At 41.3% G+C, this 19,175-nt stretch overlaps 1 protein-coding gene across 1 annotated transcript in view; it reads left to right on the top strand.

Moving 5' to 3' along the window:
- Positions 1–19,175, top strand: part of PCDH15 (protocadherin related 15) — a 1,543,840-nt gene that overhangs the window by 1,027,622 nt on the left and 497,043 nt on the right. The window contains exon 17 of the mRNA XM_088459638.1: positions 2,426–2,519. Coding sequence (XP_088315764.1) covers positions 2,426–2,519 — 94 coding nt within the window. The remainder of the gene's footprint in view (positions 1–2,425; positions 2,520–19,175) is intronic.

Genomic DNA, 19,175 nt, shown 5'->3' with positions numbered 1-19,175 from the left:
CTCCCAGGAGTGGTGCCCCTTATGCAGTGCCTATTCAATACCCCCATTAGTAGTGCCACCTGTAGTCATGTCCCCAGTAGTTATGCCCCCTATTGTAGTGCCTGGAATAGTAATGCCCCCTTTATAAATGCCCCCAGTAGTAGAGCCCCTAATAGTAAAGCCCCCATTAGTAGTGCCCCCCCCAGTAGTAATGCCCCCTGTGGTAGTGCCACCAATAGTAATGTCCCTTGTATTGGAGCCCTCTGTATAAATGCCCCCAGTAGTAATGGCCCTGTATTAGTGCCCCTAATAGTAATGCTCCTTCTGTAATATATAGTAGTGCCCCAGTAGTAATACGCACCCAAGTAGCAGAGCCCCTAATAGTAATGCCCCCTGAGTATTTCCCCAGTAGTAATGTCCCCCGAGTATTGCCCCCAAGCATTACCCCCAGTAGTAATGCCCCCCAAGCATTGCCCCAGTAGTAAAGCCTCCCGAGCATTGCCCTCAGTAGTAATGCCCCCCGAGCATTGCCCCCAGTAGTAATGCCCCCCAAGAATTGTCCCCAGTAATAATGTCCCCCGAGCATTGTCCCCAGTAAAAATGTCCCCCGCGTATTGCAACCAGTAATAAAGCTGCCTGCACACAAAAAAAAAACCTAACACTTACCTTAAACCACTCTCCAATGTCCGCTGCTGCTGTCCGGTCCACCTGGCTGCTCCTCTGTACTTTGGGAGAGACGTCATGACGTCTCTCCCATAGTGCACACTGTGTGAGCTGGCAGACTGAGCTCACGAGTGAGCTCCGGCTGCTGCTGAGGGGAGAGAACTGGGTGCCCGCTGGTTACCAGCGGATGCCCGGTAAAATTACCCTCGCTGAGGTGGGCCGGAGGAGGCAGAACTGGTTCCGTCTCCTCCGACGCTCTTTATCCTCAATGGGTGAGGGGGCCCTTTACATGTGGGGGCCCAGGGATGACTGCCCCTGTCACCCCCCCATTAATCCGGTCCTGCCAAATTACAAAAACTGAGCATTACTCAGCTTCCCCTACAGTTCTGACGTGGAGCATTAAGTATTAACTTGCGACTTTGACGGATAGAATGTAGCCAGCTCACCATCCAACATAGAACTAAAAGTCCACAAGTACGCTGGGGTCCAAGCACCCCTGGTAAAATAAGGGACTAGTGCCCCCCTCGCAAGTTAGTTACTTTATTCCTACACAATGGCAGCTGCAATAAATAATTGACCTTTGATGTGCGGCAGCCGGCACTACTGTCATTAAACTCAGCAGGCCACCGCCATTTTAAATGCTCAACAGCTGGGTAAGCACTGTGGGAGCGGTAAGTCATGTACAGTCAGTAAGGGGTGTATCTACCCCCTGCTTGTGGGTGACACCGTCCCACGGCATGCCCTCCGCCAGCTCCTCTAGCTAGTGCCATCCTGGCCAATGGGTAGACACGCCCCTGGCTGGGAGCAACTCTTTGCGTTATACAGCAAATTGATAAGAAGTCCTATTGTGTACTGGCAACAGGGCCTTTAACCATTGTAGGAATTGCCACCTAGGTCTCATTTAAGAACTTACCTTGCATACAATTCTTGCATAATCACCTTTTCACAATGCAAAGTCAATAAGGTAGTGGTGTGGCCTAGTAGTGGGAAAAAACTATCATAATTTATATTGTGGTATATAGTCACTGGAAGCTGCAAGTTAGAGGCAATCATGTTTACCAACATTCCAGGCCATGCTCAATCCCCCCAAGTCATGACATAATGGCAAGACCATGCCACCACATATGTAAGCCCCACCCATTTCAGCATGCCAACGTGGGCAGTGCTTTATCTCTAAAGTATGAGGTTGGCAAGAATGGAGAGCTATATATTACATAAATGCCCCGTAATTAGTTAATTTTGTATCTGTGATCACCACATGGACTCTGCAAGAGGTGTCTTTGAGAATACAGGCTGCAGTGAACTAGAATGATATTAGCATGTGATCCTTGTCAGGTGCCTAGCATGCTATTACAAATATATAGTTCAACAAATTACATATTTCAGGATGGGGCACATAATCCTTTACATTTCTCCATGTTGGCTTCATTGGATCATGTGAAAAATAAATCAAGCTGAAATAAACTGTTCTAACTTAAATTGATTATATTTTATTGGTATAGTTATATAACAATAACATGGTCACAAGGCACTATGACCATAGATAACTAGCATATAGTAATTAAGCAAAGTACTGGTTGGGGCAAAAGGATAACTATAGTACACAAGGACTTTTAGTGTGCCCACACATTTATCATAGGAAGCTCGGAGAGGCCATGTGGTGTTAGTTTTATTTATTATTTGAAAGTAAAATTCCGCAAGCAACAATATGGCCATTTTCTGTCAATTATACAACAATAGTATAACTATATTTATTTGTTGTTGTTGTTTGCTTTTTTTCTAGTTCTGGACTTTTAATTTTGGCAAAACCTTTGGACAGGGAAAGTACAGACCGTTACATATTGATAGTAACAGCCTCGGATGGTCGGCCCGATGGAGTAAGTTATTAGCTATTATTAATTTTCTTTCTTTGTATTTCATTATTACATCAATATGTAAAAGTTGCATTTGAAATTTCCAGCTCCAACACATAAATAAATGAAAAAGTTGGCTCAAGTACATTGTAACCAACAAGATGGAATAAAAAAGTTTAAATTTAGATAAATGACAGCAAATCTGGTGTAGTAAGTAAGGTACATTACTAATTATAAGGATTGATATAATTTATTACAAGTACACATTTTTTTATCTTCTTGCCTTGTACATATTAAAATGAATATATTTCAATGCCTCTTACTATAATGTACCCTTTCCCCTCCAGAGCTGGTTTGTGAAACAGTTACAAAACTCACAGCCTGCCCCATGCTCTGCCTATCAAGTATATGAGCTCACACTGGCACAAATGTTGGTCTATTACTCACCTCTCTATTGGTCTAAAGACTGAGGGAATCTGTATTTAATGCCAGCGGCTGAATAGCCGCTTGATCACATCGGAACCACGGACCTAATTCCCCACTTGGGCTGGTAAGTAGCCTAACCCTCCCCTCTCCCCCCCTTACCCTAACCCTCCCTTAGTGGTGCCTAACCCTAACCTCTCCCACTAGTGCCTAACCCTATCCTTCCCCCCGTTAGTGCCTAAACCCCCCTCCCCGCACCATCCCGGGGGGGTGCCTAGCCCTGCCCCCCCTAGTGGTGCCTAAGCCTCCCGGGAGGTGGCTAACCCTAAATCCCCCTGGGGGTCCCTAAACCTAACCCTCCCTCCCCCCCTGCGGCTAGACGCTAAGACACCCAGCTTACCTTCGTTCGGTATGCCGGGTGTCGCTATTTTGTAGTGGGGCTAATGATAGGCGGCGGGATTTTGACGCCTATCTTTAGTCCCCTGTCGGGCTGCCAGTGTCGGGATTTCAGTGGGCGGGAAAGTATCCAGACTGCATCCCAGACTGAGGGCTAAATTTACTATGCTGTGCTTTTCAAAGCCGCCACATTTTGGATGCTGAATATAAAGGAGCTACACCTATGCTTGGTTTTGAATTGAATATAATTTCCCATTTAAATTCAGCAAGTGAAACCGCTAAAAATGCTACTGCTTTAAAAAGTGGTGTAGAGTAAATTTAGCTACTGGTGTCAGAGAGAAGTAGATCAGCACTACAGAATGCCTGCAGTGGACTCCTGCGGCCATATATAACTGCTGTACATTTTACTTAGGGGTCCATTTATCAAGAATCACATACTCAATGCCATCTGGTGATATTAGCGCCCATGATCACATTGCAGTATGTGATAACGCAGCTCTAATGTATTAAATAACACACGCAGGGACAGAGGCTCTGAAAGGAGCCCTTCTTTGTGGTGTGCTCTGAGTGACGTGACCGCATCAGTGATCGCTTCACTCCTCTATCAAGAATCCTGCGAATGCCCAATCTACTAATCACGCATGTGCAGCAGCCATTGCTGGGGAGGGTTCTGGAGGAACCCTCTCCCAGTAACTTTTGCAAAGTGTAGCCTACAATGCCATCTTCAGATGGAGTAAGCTACGGGGGCCAAACTCTGGAATTTGTAGCCCCCTTAGAAACCAAGAGTGGTTGCAGCTGTTGTTGAAAATGGAGGGATCGCAGCTCCTAACCTAAAACGGCTGTCCGCGCCCGGCTTACCTTCGATCGGGGTGCTGTGCATCAGGGTCTCAGCGTAGGTAAAATGACAGGCGTCGGGATTTCGACGCCTGTCATTAGACCCTTGCCGGGATTAGACAGTTGGGATTTAGACCGTCAGCATCCCGACTGCATACCGTCTGTTAAGCCAAACGTATTGTCACCATTTTTCGTTTGTTTTGTTTTCTTTTATTTGAACCTGTTTAAATAGTAAAACAAAACAGTCACATTCGTATTATACAAGTGAAATTTGCACTTAAGAAAAAGAAAAGAGATGTTTGTTTAGTTCCCTTCATGCCTCTATTTTCATTGCTCTATTAGAAAATAGGAAATGGTGAGCTTTTAATTCTGCATGATGAACTGAACTATGACAAGTGTTCCTGTGACCTGGAATTTTCTAGCATTAATGTGCATTGCACGCTTGGCCTTTATGTTTAGCAACTTTAGATCATTATTGAAGACATGTTTTTATGATGGCGTTGATATTAACATACAGTGCCAGCTGCCGTTTTATTACAGTAAATTCAAACAAACAATTTAATATGCACAATGGCATGTTTATTACCCAGCTCTGGCAAGGAATTGGGTAAAGGCACAATAAACAAAGACCAGACAAGATCAGCATCAACTTTGGGCTAATATACTCTATAATATATCATATAACATGATTTGGTGGGATCTGTGGAGCAAGCAGGTTTTAAAGCAGACAACCACTAACTTTGTCTACATATAATAATGACTACCTAAACCAAAGCAAAAGGGAACTACAGAACTCCATGGAACATAAAGTTTAATTTATTGCAGTGGCAAAACAGCTAAACATATAATTAGGCCTAAATGTATACAACCTGAATACAAATGCAACCTCTATTCAAATCCAATTAATAAGATATATTGTGGTGAGAGGGGTTGTCTCTCACCTGAATTGTCCACATTCTGGTGGGATAAGCTCCCTCCAAGGGAGAGGAAAACAAGACCAGCACATTCGGCAGTTATAACAGAAGTTTGGAATTCCGGGTTTTCTTGGCTGCACAACACAAACTGGAAATATAGAACTCCTTGTTTTCCCGGTCGCCCAGAGCCAGCAGGAAGTCAGCAGCACAGGAAGGGTTTAAAACTCTCACACACCTGTTGCTCATTGCTCCTGATGCTGGATAAGCTAGCCAGGCGATAGGCTGGGGGTGGTGGTTAGCATTAGGGTGCCAGGACCTGGAGGGTCTACAGACATTAGCCCAAAGAGTGCTGAGACATTTACTTTTATGTTGTTTGCTTATTTTCTGTTATGTGTCTATGTGTCCAGGCCTAACCTCACGTATACTAAGGTGCAGTGCCTGCTACCATTAAAAAGACACTGCTTCACCAATACCTGCCTGTTTGGGGACCTCATTTCAATACTCAATGTTACTATATATATATATATATATATATATATATATATTCAGTTTTTTTTAGGAAGGGCACATAAAATCTTGAAATTTAGATTTAGGTGATAAGTAGCAGTCTTACCATAGGTTTTCTTGCCAGGATTAACTAAAATGTCACTGTAACACTGGAGCAGTGAGTGGAAAATAGGGAAGCTATTGGTGGGGTAACCATCTGTTATTAACATCGATGGCTTGAAACACTTGCCGATGGTCATGACTAATAGAAAGCAAATTTGAGAAGTAATAGTAGAAAGTAACACAAATGCCATGAGGGCTAATTCCACCTCTTTAGCAGAAAACTGTAACCTCCTCATCTATATTATTGGTTTTCCCCTCCACTAAGAGCTAGGATAGTTATTCTTAAATTGGTAATAGGAAATGTTTTAAAATACAGGGAACTGAACACGGACATTTCATTCCCATTGCAACATACTATATACAGACCAGCAATCATTCATCTACCAATGGTATGCAAAATAATTGACAACGCCTAAGCTGCAATAACATGTTCTACACAAATTTTCTTAATTTTAGTTTAAAGGAGGAGTTTTTTTTATCAGTCTTTTCATATTCTTTCCCTCTTATGGTGCATACACACGATCAGATTTTTCCTTCAGATATGAACGATAACGATTTAAAAATCGTTCAGTCGTTCATATCTGAAGGAAAATCGTTCATATCTGACATGCCTGAACGATGGACGATCAACGATGCGCGTTCCCGATGGTCAGATAACGATTTCTGACATCTGATGTGTTTGCAGTCAGACTTGGATGATTCCATTCATTTTAATGCAGTCAAAAATCGTTCAATCGTTCAAATCGTTCAAATCGTTCAATCGTTCAGTCGTTCATCTGACAAATCTGACAAGTCTGACAAATCTGACCGTGTGTATGCTCCATTATAGAAGTCTGTTGAAGAATAATAAATCTGTACACAACCAATTGCTAAGTCCTTGCTTGTTTTATGTTAATAAATAACACTCTTTATTATCAATAGTTTGTCAGTACAATGTGTTTTTTAAGCATTATTGTTTTAATTTTGCTGACGCATCTGGTTTTGCTGTGTTTTAAGCAACCTTGAAACACTACATTTCCTGACTTCAAGAGTCAATTGTATAACTAACAGTCAATGAGGTGTGCTTTAAATCCACACAACACAATAATTCACATTGTCCCATTTTCTTTCTATACCTTTGTAGTGAATTAAAGTTTATTATACATAAAAATTATTTTAATTTCATTTTTAATTCTTGTCCTGTAAAAAATAAAAAGAGTGAACAGATACATACTGCAAAACACATGAACCTGATTAATTGAAATCATTAGGGGGAAATTGTGTTCATTTAGGTACCTTTATAGTTGTATTCTAGATAAAATGTATCATTTTATCTTAAAGTTAGTCTATATCCTATCTTTCATTCAATATCTACTGGGCTTCTGGACAGCTTTTAAACAGTCTTATACCACCAAACACCTGATTCTTTGGCTGATTCTGAGTTGCTCACAATGATGCTGTAGTTGCCGGCAGCCGCGGAAGCTTGCTTCACTACTTTATGCTAATGTGCGTATTTGTTCAACTAATGCAGAGAAAAGTGCATATGCAAGCAGAAACCTGTGTCGCTCTTTGATTGTACAATGGCTGCCGCAGCTGTCATCGTTACTATTAGCACATGCACCTGCCCAATGCTAGGTGCAAGAGATATTTAGGGCAGCACAGACGATGTAATGGTTAGCATTACTGCCTCACAGCACTGAGGTCATGGGTTTGATTCCCACTACACAGCACTAACTGTGTGGAGTTTGTATATTCTCTCTGTGCTTGTGTGTGTTTCCTCCGGGTACTCCGGTTTCCTCTCACACTCCAAAATATACTGGTAGGTTAATTGGCACCAAACAAAAAAATGAACCCTAGTGTGAATGTGTGTGAGCATGTGTAGAGAATATAAATTGTAAGCTCCACTGGGGCAGGGACTGATGTGAATGGCCGAATATTCTCTCTGTAAAGCGCTGCAGAATATGTGTGCGCTATAGAAATAACTGCTAATACATAAATAAATATGTCTGAAACAGGCTTCCCTTTGTTGTATGCATGAGTCTCATGATTCATGGTCATGACACTCTCATTACACTCCTATAGCACTCTCGCAAAACAGGGTGGTCTCGTGAGATCACTTTGCCTGCCCTAAAACACCCTATTGTTAAAAGACAGTGAAAAGTGATAAGTAAATGATAAGGTGCCAGCCAATCAGCTTCCAACTGTCATTTTTCAAACAGCCTGTGAAATGACAGTTGGGAGCTGATTGGCTGGCACCTTATCACTTTCTTATCACTTTTCACTCTGTCTCCTAACACTGCTTAGTAAATAGACCCCTATATCACATCATCTTGGCCCCGTCATCCGCTTCACAATGCCAGTAATCTTGCCATTGTCTACCGAGGCCCAGATTATGCAATTACATAGCCATGCCCCTGGCACCGCCCGCTTCAGCTGCTCCACCCCTCCAAAAAAAGTGCCGGCCAAAGATCGCCAATTATGATAAACTGCATGCAAAAACCTATCATTTGTATCAGTGAAGGGAGATCCATGCAACTTAGGATCAGCCCCTTGAACAGATTTTGATGCCCCTCCTCTAGTGTATGCAAATAAGTGAGTCTTATGCACTGGGCAGTGACATAAACACTGCTAATAGTGTATCTATTTGAATTAGCAGACAACAAAAAGAAAAGTGATTACATTTACATTTACCAAACACAATTACATTAACCTCACATCGTTATGTTGACTCGGATTTTTCAGTAAACTTATAGTGCACTATTGATGTAACGTGTGTGTGCCTAATTAATAGTTTACTAACACTTCAAGGCTGAATATGAATTAGAGAATAGGAATTAAGCCAGTGATAAGAAGGAAGAAATGTTCTTTTGAAAAGATTGCTAAAGTCACCTCTGTTGTCTTCTGTTGAACATAACACATTAAACTGTCATGGCAAATGCATTTTATTTGGAATAAAATGCTGCCTTTGCTGTGTCATCATCAGAATTATAAATTGCTCCACATTTAAAGCTGAGAACAACAACGTATAATCAGTGCAAGCTTAAATTGCTTACATAAATAAACGCTGTTCCAAACAGCTCAAATTAAATGTAGCAAAAATATTGCAAACAGTTAAAAGAAAAATCCACATCTTCAATCAATAATACATTTCAGCCGTAATTTAAAATACGAACAATGTTGTTAGCCGCAAAGTAAAAGCCTATCAAATTCCGTAACTTACAGTATTTCTTGTACACAAGTAAATAATTTCAAGCACAATATACAATACTTTGTTAAATATACATCTATTGTTCCTGCTCTGTTTTGGAATCAAAAGGTTGATGAATTGTTTGTATATGACATTTTAAATTATAGACGCACTAGAGAAAAGTATAGCAAGGGCCAGAAAATTACTGTGTTTTAGAGCTGTGGTTAGTAGGATATACTGTATAACTGGAACAAAGTGATTAAATAGCCCTTAACCATTCCCACCTGTATCATGTAAACCTGGTTTGCTTGCATGCATGTCCGTTCTGTAGTGGATAATTTACCCTTGTAAAAAGTGGCAAAGCTTTGTCATTTAATTTAGATCAGTGAAAGTCAACAGGTGGCCCCAGGGTTGCATGTGGCCCACCCTCTGGGGAGTAATAATGTCATCGACACTGATGCTGTTAACAGCATTATGTCGACTGGAACATGCTGAATCAGATTTATTACTATTTAAAGCATTTTAAATGTGTCGGCATTATAACGTTAAACATGATCGTAAAGCATCATGGTTAAAATGCCCTCCCCGGGGGGGAAATATATAAAAAATATACAATTGGCACTGGGGTGGGTGTGTGGGCTCTGCCACTGGGATATATTACCAGTAGGGGGGTGAGGGGTGGACTGGGGGGTTATTTTTACCAGAGGGTGGAAAGTAATTTTACAATGGGTGCCTATGGACACAGGGGGGTGCAAAACACCCCCTAGGATATAGATTTATATATAGATATATATATATATATATATATATATATATATGTATATATATATATATATACATATATATATATATATATATCTTTTTTTTTTTTTAAATAAAATAATTAAATATTTTTTTAAAAGCATATTTGACCCCTAACCAGTGTTCTACCCAGAAAAGTTTTCCAGCCGGGTGGCATCAAGAAGTAGCCAGGTGGGGTCCTTCACAATAATAAAATGTTTTAAATCTTGACCTTATAATGATTTAAACTTGGGGCACTCTCACGCAGCATCCCCAAAGTCCCCCACTGTAAAAACACACACATAGGCCCCCCACAGGAAAACACACACATAAGCCTACACAGGAAAAACACACACACATGGGCACCCTGGATGTATTACTCACCAGATGCTTCTGTAATCAGTCAGTAGAGCTGCGGAGATGTGTTCCAGGTAGGCAGGCTGTTTGTTAAGATAGTGTCTGTGGGTGACAGAGAGGGATCCAGAGGTGGTGTAGGGAAGTCACAGAAGGAGTGTAGATGACCATCAATAATCAATAACCTGCAACCCCGAGGGAGCCAGAAGCAGCAGCAGTCAAGTGAGGAGCTTGGAAGGATAGGCAGTCATGCATCCCGCCCAGAGAGAGATGTGGTTGGCAGCGGGGAACAGAGTTCCATCCAGCAGCAACCAGAACTGTGGCGGGAGCCATGAGCAACAGCTGTCAAGGAAGAGGAGGGGAGCAGGGACCGCAGTTCCGACTGTCGGTGATCTGCAACCCCACGGGAGCCAGGAGCAGTATCAGCAGTCACTTGAGGAGGAGGGGAAGGGATGCACAGAGGCAGTGGAGATAAGGAGGTGAGCCCAGAGACCAGACTGGGGAACCGGAGTGCCATCCAGCAGCAACCTAGGAGTAGCAGCAGTGGAAGAGTGGAAGAGCCATCCAGCCTCCGGCCCTGAGAGCAACCAAACTTCTGGCAGGATTCACATACAGGCGAGTGGCACTGTAAGGTATGTGTGAGTCACACATGCTGTGTTAAAGCCACTCCCCCACTGTACAGCCGCTCACAGTACAGACACAGCAAGTCCCAGGTCAACAAAGACACGTTGAGGGTGACCGGACGACAGGGGATGCAGCGCATTGGGGCGGGGGGAAGTGCCGGGTGGTAGGCTGTTTCTGCCGGGCGATGTGCCCGCAAAAAATAGCCTGGGGAGAACATTGCCTAACAGTATATAACTGTATTCAATTGGTTATATAGACATGTAAAAAATATATTTATTGTTTTAAAGTTAATAAATGTATTAGTAGGTAGCCTATATATAAAGATATTATAGAAAAGTAATGTCACATATTTTATATGCATGCACGGTAAAATAACCATTGGTGGCAGTGATTGTGAAGAAGCTCTGCAGCAGCCCACGTGCTAGGAAGAAGTCTGGAAGACCATGCGCCGGGCTGAGGAGAGGGGGAGCGTGAGACACTGACCAGTATAAACGGCAGTAAAGGGAAGAAGTGCAGGTACAATGGCAGTTACCTGGGAGAGGGAGAGAGATGACTACAGGTGCTGGACAGGTGATCTGGAGCTGAGGAGAAATAGAGATTCATCACAGAGGGGGCAAAGAAGGAATGGTGGATGGTCCAGGGGTGTAAGAAGAGGAGAGAGAGACCTGGAGACCAAATAAGCCTGGAGAGAGGATCCGGGGGAGCGGCCTGCTACCACTGTCCATGAATTGAGGTACTGAGGCAAGAGGCATACACAGTATGAGCAATCTCTCCCCTCATTCATCGCTGAAATAGTACACCAGACAAATTAACTCATGCAGGGAGGTTATCACTTAACTACAACTGCAGTTGACCCCTGCTTAGCTCCCAACAGTATTATGAGGAAGACCGCTTACTGCTAGCTCAGTGATTGGTGTAAGAGGCGTACTATTGACCAGTGGCGGCTTCAGAGGTCTGGCTGCACATTTAATTATAAGCCTGTTTATAAGCAGCCAAACGAGCCTAAAATGGATCCATTCAGAGCTCCGTTACTTACAAAAAGATCTAGGAGAGACATTTGTATACAATTAACATCACAGTAGTAGAATCTCGTCAATGCAAGAAAGACTGATATAATATGTGACTGCAGATGATTAATTTATGAATAAATAATGCTATTACCAAGCGGCTATGTAAATCTACCAATTTCTCTTCAGTAACACTAACCGTACAAAATAACTACTATACTTATGTGAGAACCTCTCTCTATTCCAGCAATTATCTTCAGCAACTGTATAAAATAAAGAGCAAAGCAGCTTTTACCATATAAATAGTCTGCACCCTGAACAAAATACTTTATATAAGATAAACAACAAATCATATATTCAGATATATCTGTTTTATTGCCATGAGTAACGGAATTGCATCAAAGGATGCACGAAAAGATACTTTTGACACTGTTGACTGTCATCTTGTAAGATAGGAGGGCTATTAAGCTGGGTACACACTGGCAGATATATTGGCCGATCAATTGATCGGACAATACTGTATATCGGTTGCCCATCGGCCAGTGTGTACCAGCGATATATCTGTGAACAACGCCGTTCATAGACATATTGCGTCATGTTCTATGTGTGTACGGGCGGTCAGCCGACCATCCGTACATTTGCGGTGGCAGCCGTGGGGAGATGGCTGCGACACCCCCGGCCAGCGGGACCCGTCCCCCTCCAACACACTGAACAGAGATGATGGTGGTTCGATCTGCAGATAAATCAGTTTAGTGTGTACCCAGCATTAGAACTGTATTATTACAACCCAACTATGGTTGATTTAAACCCAATTTTTATTCAAAATCAATATTTATGTGCACCAACAATTATGGCCATGCACTAAGACATTTAAGGGAACTTAGAGGAGTGAGTGACAGTGTATTATACTTTAACGCTTTAACAGAAATTGCATTGTAGTAACTGATAGATTAATAGTTGTTTATATTGATATATGTTAATGTAAATATAAGGATTAATCACATAATTTAACTGTGTATTACCGTTATCCTTTACTAAGAGTTAAATACAAAAACATATGTATGTTGCTATTTTAACTGGAATATTGCTTTCCAGTTTGAAGAAAGCAGAGCAGTACAATAAAATACTTAAACGTTTGTGTGGGTTTCACTGAGATAATAAGGAGACATATGACATATGCTACATTGATACTGTAAATATATATATAATATGCAAATACTAGAGGCGGTGCAGGAAAGGCAGAAGGGGCCACAAACAAAAGTCGAGAGTACTCGCAGAGAGGGAGGAGGAGATAAAAGTTTTTAATATCTCCAATTACACACTCACTTCAGCCGAACAAACGGTTTTATTTAGGGGTCTGTCCTTCGTTCAGATGCATAAACAATGCGCCTTCAATTGTGAGGATGAATTGTATAAATTTCATCGACAACTTAAATTGCAGGATTTTTTTCATAAAACTGAAAACATCTCTAAAACTAAATCCCTATTTCACGTTGCCAGTAACTTTGATCCCCCCAGCACTAATCCTTCCATCGATACCTTTATTAAGCTGGTTAGGCAGAACACTATACCCTTTATGAGGAAACAGAAAATCTCTTATTTTAATATCTCCAAACTTGATAAAATGGCGATTAATCAACTTAGAACCAATATAGACATCATTATTCGCCCCGCCGATAAGGGTGGGGGAACTGTTGTGATGAACAGAATAGATTATGTCAATGAGATACACAGGCAATTAGCTGATATCACTTGTTATAAGGAACTCAGGTTTGACCCTACGAGCTCGATTAAAAAATAAATTGATTCCATTATTTCTCTAGGATCTGCCAACGGTTGGTTGGATGATAACACTGTTACCTTTTTGACACAGGACTTTCCAATTATTCCACTCCTTTATGTATTGCCAAAGATACATAAATCTTTGTCCAAGCCACCAGGAAGACCTATAATTTCTTCCAGGGGTTCTTTGTGTCAGTCATTGTCCCAGTTTGTGGACTATTTCCTTCAGCCCTTTGTTGCTAATATTTCCTGCATATTGAAAGATACAACAGATTTTCTTCTTAAGCTTCAGAGTTTTGGTGCCCCTCCCCCTGACTGTTTGTTGGTGACCCTTGATATTGTGAGTCTCTATACAAACATTGACCATGGTGAGGGGCTATCAGCTATCAAAAAAGTGATTGTAGGTAGTACAGTTTATTCAGGTCCACCATGTGATTTTCTGCTTCTTTTGATTGATGTGATTTTACATAAAAATAATTTTCTGTTTGAAAACCATTTTTATTTACCATTACGTGGAACAGCAATGGAGTCAAATATGGCCCCATGCTATGCAAATCTTTATATGCACGAATATGAACAAGTGCATATTCTTGTGAATTTGAGGATTTCAAAATATATAAAGTTTTACACCAGGTTTATTGATGACGTCTTCTTAATTTGGACGGGGGGTCCGATTGTCCTAGATCAATTTGTCAATTTTTTGAATGGCTTGGCCAGTTCCATTAGAGTAACATGTTCTAGCAGTCCCCAATGTCTACAATTTTTGGATGTTTCTGTTTCCATTGACCAGAACAGATTTGTGACTGATATCTTTAAAAAACCCACTGATCTGAATACAGTACTCATGGCGGACAGCTTTCATCTGACACTGCTCAAAAGATGTTTGCCATTTTCCCAACTACTACTGGTGACAAGAATTACTTCTGAGGTTGAGAAGTTACATCAAGCACTCTATAAAATGGGCAAGGATTTCATTCACAGGGGCTATAATCAAACTGAGGTGGATGATGCCATTAAAAGATGTCTTGCTTTGGATAGACATGAATTATTGAAATCTAATAGGGAGCCTGTATTGAAACCTGAAAGGTTCATTTTTCCTACGACATATTCTATCTCATCAGGCAGGCTAAGAGAGTCTATCCTCAAACATTGGCCATTATTTGCCTACAAACGGAGTAATAACCTAAAAGACCTGGTGACCAATGCTGATATACGCCCTGGCGGTGGGGCAGATAATTGGCTTATGCCAAAAAATTGTGCCTTTTGTTGTAGTGGTTGTTTCAATTGTAAATACATTTTGACTGGTGATACCTTTGTTCATCCCACCAATGGCTATAAGTATCATTTACATCAAAGTATGAACTGTGAAAGCCATTACATTGTTTGTCATACAATGCTCTTGTCCAATGATTTATGTTGGCAAGACAACAAGAATGTTAAAAGAACACATCGCCATGCACCTGTCATTGATCAAAAAAGCTCTTTCAGTCGTTGATGTAAGCACACCACCGGTGGCCAGACATTTTGTTGATAAAGGATATAATATGGGTGACTTTCACTTCATGCCTATACATCAAATCAAACCCCTGAGAATGGGAGGAGACCGGGGAAAAAAGCTTTAGCAAAAGAAATGTGAACTAATATACCAGTTGGGTACTTTGCGTCCATTTGGTCTTACTGATGAACTATCTTTTAATGTTTTTTTGTGACCAGCTAATAATATGGATCATTTTGGGGACTGCTGGGTATTGTTAATCGGTCAAGCGGACTTGGCTATCGACTTAGGCCACCGAGTAGGGTTAATCTTTTTATGTGGTCACTACAAGAGATACAGTATGTGAAGATATTTTTTATGTGTTGTTTTTCCCTGCTTTGTTTTGTTCCTTAGTTTTTTTCTTGCTGAATTGTGGGATTAAGAGGGCCTGTCAGACATCCATTTCACTCTCCATAGATGAGCGTTTGTATTTAGGTTACTATGGTAACCTTCATAGCATCGGAATTCTGGAGCTCTTTGAAACGTGACACAGATGCATCACGTGTCTTCGGCTTTCCACTGAGCAGGCTTGCGTGTTATTGATATGCCCCTGCATGATGCACCAGCATTGGTCCCTTTGCGGCATGACGTCCTGTGGGTAGTGCCTGTATTCTGTGGTCAGGTGGTATTAGCAGTCACTGTCCGGTATGTGAGGCCCAGAACGAGGCTTGGCTCCCCGGCATCAGGTGAGAGTGTTAATTGTAAGTATGATTCGGCACCCTTTCTCCCTATTTCTATGCCAGGTTACTGCATTTAGTTTGTGCTCATGATAAAGGTGGTTGGACCACCGAAACGGCCGTCGGGCGCATTATCTATCAAACTGTATTTGGTCACCAGGCACTGTTAAGTATTCACTGCATCACAGTTGTGACATGCATTTTTTGGCTTCCCAATGTAATTAGGCTGTGTTTCACATTATATGTTCTTTTTGTTGAAAAACTGACTGGTGTGCTGGCTTCAGTGATTGGTTCCCTTTTTTATGAAGTGGTTCTGATCCAGTTTTTGCATATGTGCTATTATGTAGCTGAGGCACCCTCTCTTGCCCATTAAGTGTGTGCAGTTCTATCCAGGATATTTGTGTATATATATATATATATATATATATATATAAAGGCATATACAGAAATAGGATGGCACTCCAGCTTGCTATATCCAAATAAAGCAGACACTTCAACTGCGTGATCACTTGTCAACGTTTCAGAGCGTTGCTCTTTTATCAAGACACACAAAAAAAACAAGAACAGGGTACATACCTTTATAGACAAAACACCCATCGTGCAAACCTCCATCGACACGGCTTCCTGTAGACCCGATGACGTCATCAGCCCATGACCCTGGCTGGCAGCATCTTCATAGGTCCCAGGGAAGCCTGCCGATCACGTGACCATCACCATGGTTACTAAAAACAAACAATTAAATTACTAGATGCATGACTAGTGGCACGAGATTATCACTATCTATTAAACCAATAGTACATCGTATCCATATTTTTAATTACTGCAATCTAGAAGCTCCCATGTTAGCAACTTACATGGTGATATAATTTTAACTATCTAGCATCTGGCTATAAAACCAATGTCAGTTCAGCAATCCCGACCTGGTCACAATCTGTACTAGATGGTTACAAATCCATCCATAATTATTAGCAATGGACACCATTCTAACCTATATATACCATATACAAAATACACAGACCGAAAACAAAAACGAAATGGGACATAAAAACTAGAGCAATATATGCGATAGACTAGTGTTGCTCATGTACAATAAAATCAGGTGATGAAATGACCTTACTGTACACTTTGTAACTCACAGCACCCTATGATATTAGGTATAGAAATAAAAACTACTCAATATCATATTTATACAAAACAAGAAAAGGAGAGTTGCTCATTCAATCCATGGGGTTGGACCATGTTTAATGTGTAGATCCATCTTGTCTCTCACTGTAATAATAGACGTCCACGATCTCCACCTCGCTGTGGTACTTGGATTTGATGAATCATCTCATATTTAATTGTTGATAATCCATGCTTGTAGTCCCGAAAATGTCGAGCTACTGGCTGATCAGAATCCTTCCCATCTATAGCTGCTCTAATTGCTGATCTGTGTAATGCTATTCGTTCCTTAAATTGGCGTGTTGTTTTGCCCATATAAAGAAGTCCACATGGACATCTGATAAAGTAAACCACAAATTTCTGGAACACGTTAAAGGAAATGTAATTTTCAATCTCTTGCCCATGTGTGGATGTGCAAACGTGTCCCCTGTTTCAAGGGAACTGCAGGTAATGCAGCCCAAGTACTTGTAGTTTCCGGGTTTCTGAGTCAAAAAATGGGGAGAATGGGGTTCTCTAAATCGTGAAATATCGTTATGCACCACCCAGTCTTTGATGTTCTTTCCACGTCTATATGCCGGCATTATGGATGAATTTTTCAGCGCCGGGAGCAATGGATCGTTTGCCACCATCGGCCAACGTTGTTTCGCATCTCTCATCAACATCTGATTTGATGGTGAGTAATCTAAAGTCCAGATAATCTTTTTGTTATTGTTTGCCTTTTTGGTTGATCTCAGACAGTCTATACGCGATAAGGCTATCACCCTTTCTTTAGCTTTTTTCAGCAAGCGTGGTGAGTATCCCCTAGCTAAGAAATAAAGCAGCATGATATCTATTTGTTGCCTGGCATCTATAGGGTCACTGCATATACGAAACACTCTCAAGAATTGAGAGAATTGTAAACCACGTTTAAGCGCCGGAGGGTGTGCACTATCAGATAGTAACAAAGTGTTCCTATCCATTTCCTTTTTATAGACTGATGTCTGTAATTGATTCTTCTCATTGAGAGAGATGGCCACGTCCAAAAAATGGATGTTATCCTTGTTGAACTGATAAGTAAACTTGATGGCTGGATCCATCAAATTAATATTTTCCATCATGTTGATGAAATCATTCTCCCCACCTGACCACAAGAAAAAAATATCATCTATATAGCGGCCGTAACCCACTATATAGTGAGAAAAGGTAGGATCATGGAAAAATAAATCTCTCTCCACCTCCACCATAAATAAATTGGCGAAGGACAGAGCTGCACATGACCCCATCGCACACCCAGTTTTTTGAATAAAGAATTTCTTATCAAACACAAAATAATTCCGTGTAAGTGTCAGTTCTAACAATGCCAATACAAAGTCGATGTCCGGACCCGTATAGTGTGAGTTGTTGGTCAATATTCTACGTATAGCATTAAGACCCCTCTCATGCGCGATGCTGGTGTAGAGACTGATAACGTCTACTGTACAAAGTGCATAGCTCCCGACTAGAGGTGCAACATCTTGCAGTCTAAGAATAAAAGATGTGGTATCCTTGAGTACTGTGGGTTGATTTTGAACCACTGGCTGCAAGAGAATGTCCAGATATTGTGAAACTGAATAGTACAGTTAATTTCTTGCTGATATAATTGGGCGACCTGGTGGAACCACAGGATCTTTGTGTAATTTGGAATTGTATATAGTACCGGAACAATCGGAAATTCGCAAATCAACATCTCAGCCAGTTTCTTTGGAATAATAGAATTACTTACAGCATTGGAAATAATGTTGTCCAGCTCTTTTTTAAATATTGGAGTAGGGTCCCATTGTAAGGCTTCGTATACAGCCTGGTCTGACAACTGGCGATTGATTTCATAACGATATGCCTCAATGTCCTGAACCACTATACCCCCGCCTTTGTCAGCGGGGCGTATAATGATGTCTGTATACTGGCTCAGATTCCGCAATGCCATTTTCTCTTCTGATGTCAAATTTGAAAAAGTTGGGCTCCTAGTACAATCCATTTTATCAATAGATTCATTCATGCAATTCGAAAAATATTTGAGGGCCATGTTGTTAGAAGGCGGGTCGAAAGTCGAACATTTATAAAAGGATGGTGTACTTTCCGCAGAGGTATTCTGGACCCCAAAGTGCTTCTTGAGCCGCACTCTGCGATTAAATTTATGTAGATCAATTTTATTGTGAAATTTATCTGGGATATTGTCGGGCACAAATGATAAGCCTTTGTTGAGTACACTCCTTTCAGCCAGAGTCAATGTTCTTTTTGATAAGTTGTATACTACCTCTTCCTTTTGTAGATTCGCTTTCCCCGACCTCGCCCACTGCCCTGCTCTGCGGGTATGGCCTCTTTGCTTGTATCTGCACCCCTTCTGGTGGTAACCCCTAAAGGGGGTCTCCGTGAGGAGGAGGCAGCTGATTCCCCTGCACAT

Source organism: Taudactylus pleione, unplaced genomic scaffold (assembly GCF_031769625.1).
Source record: "Taudactylus pleione unplaced genomic scaffold, aTauple2 ptg000918l, whole genome shotgun sequence".
Lineage (NCBI taxonomy): Eukaryota > Metazoa > Chordata > Amphibia > Anura > Myobatrachidae > Taudactylus > Taudactylus pleione.
Note: the sequence above shows the minus strand (reverse complement) of the source record. Positions and strands in the feature narration are given on the sequence as shown.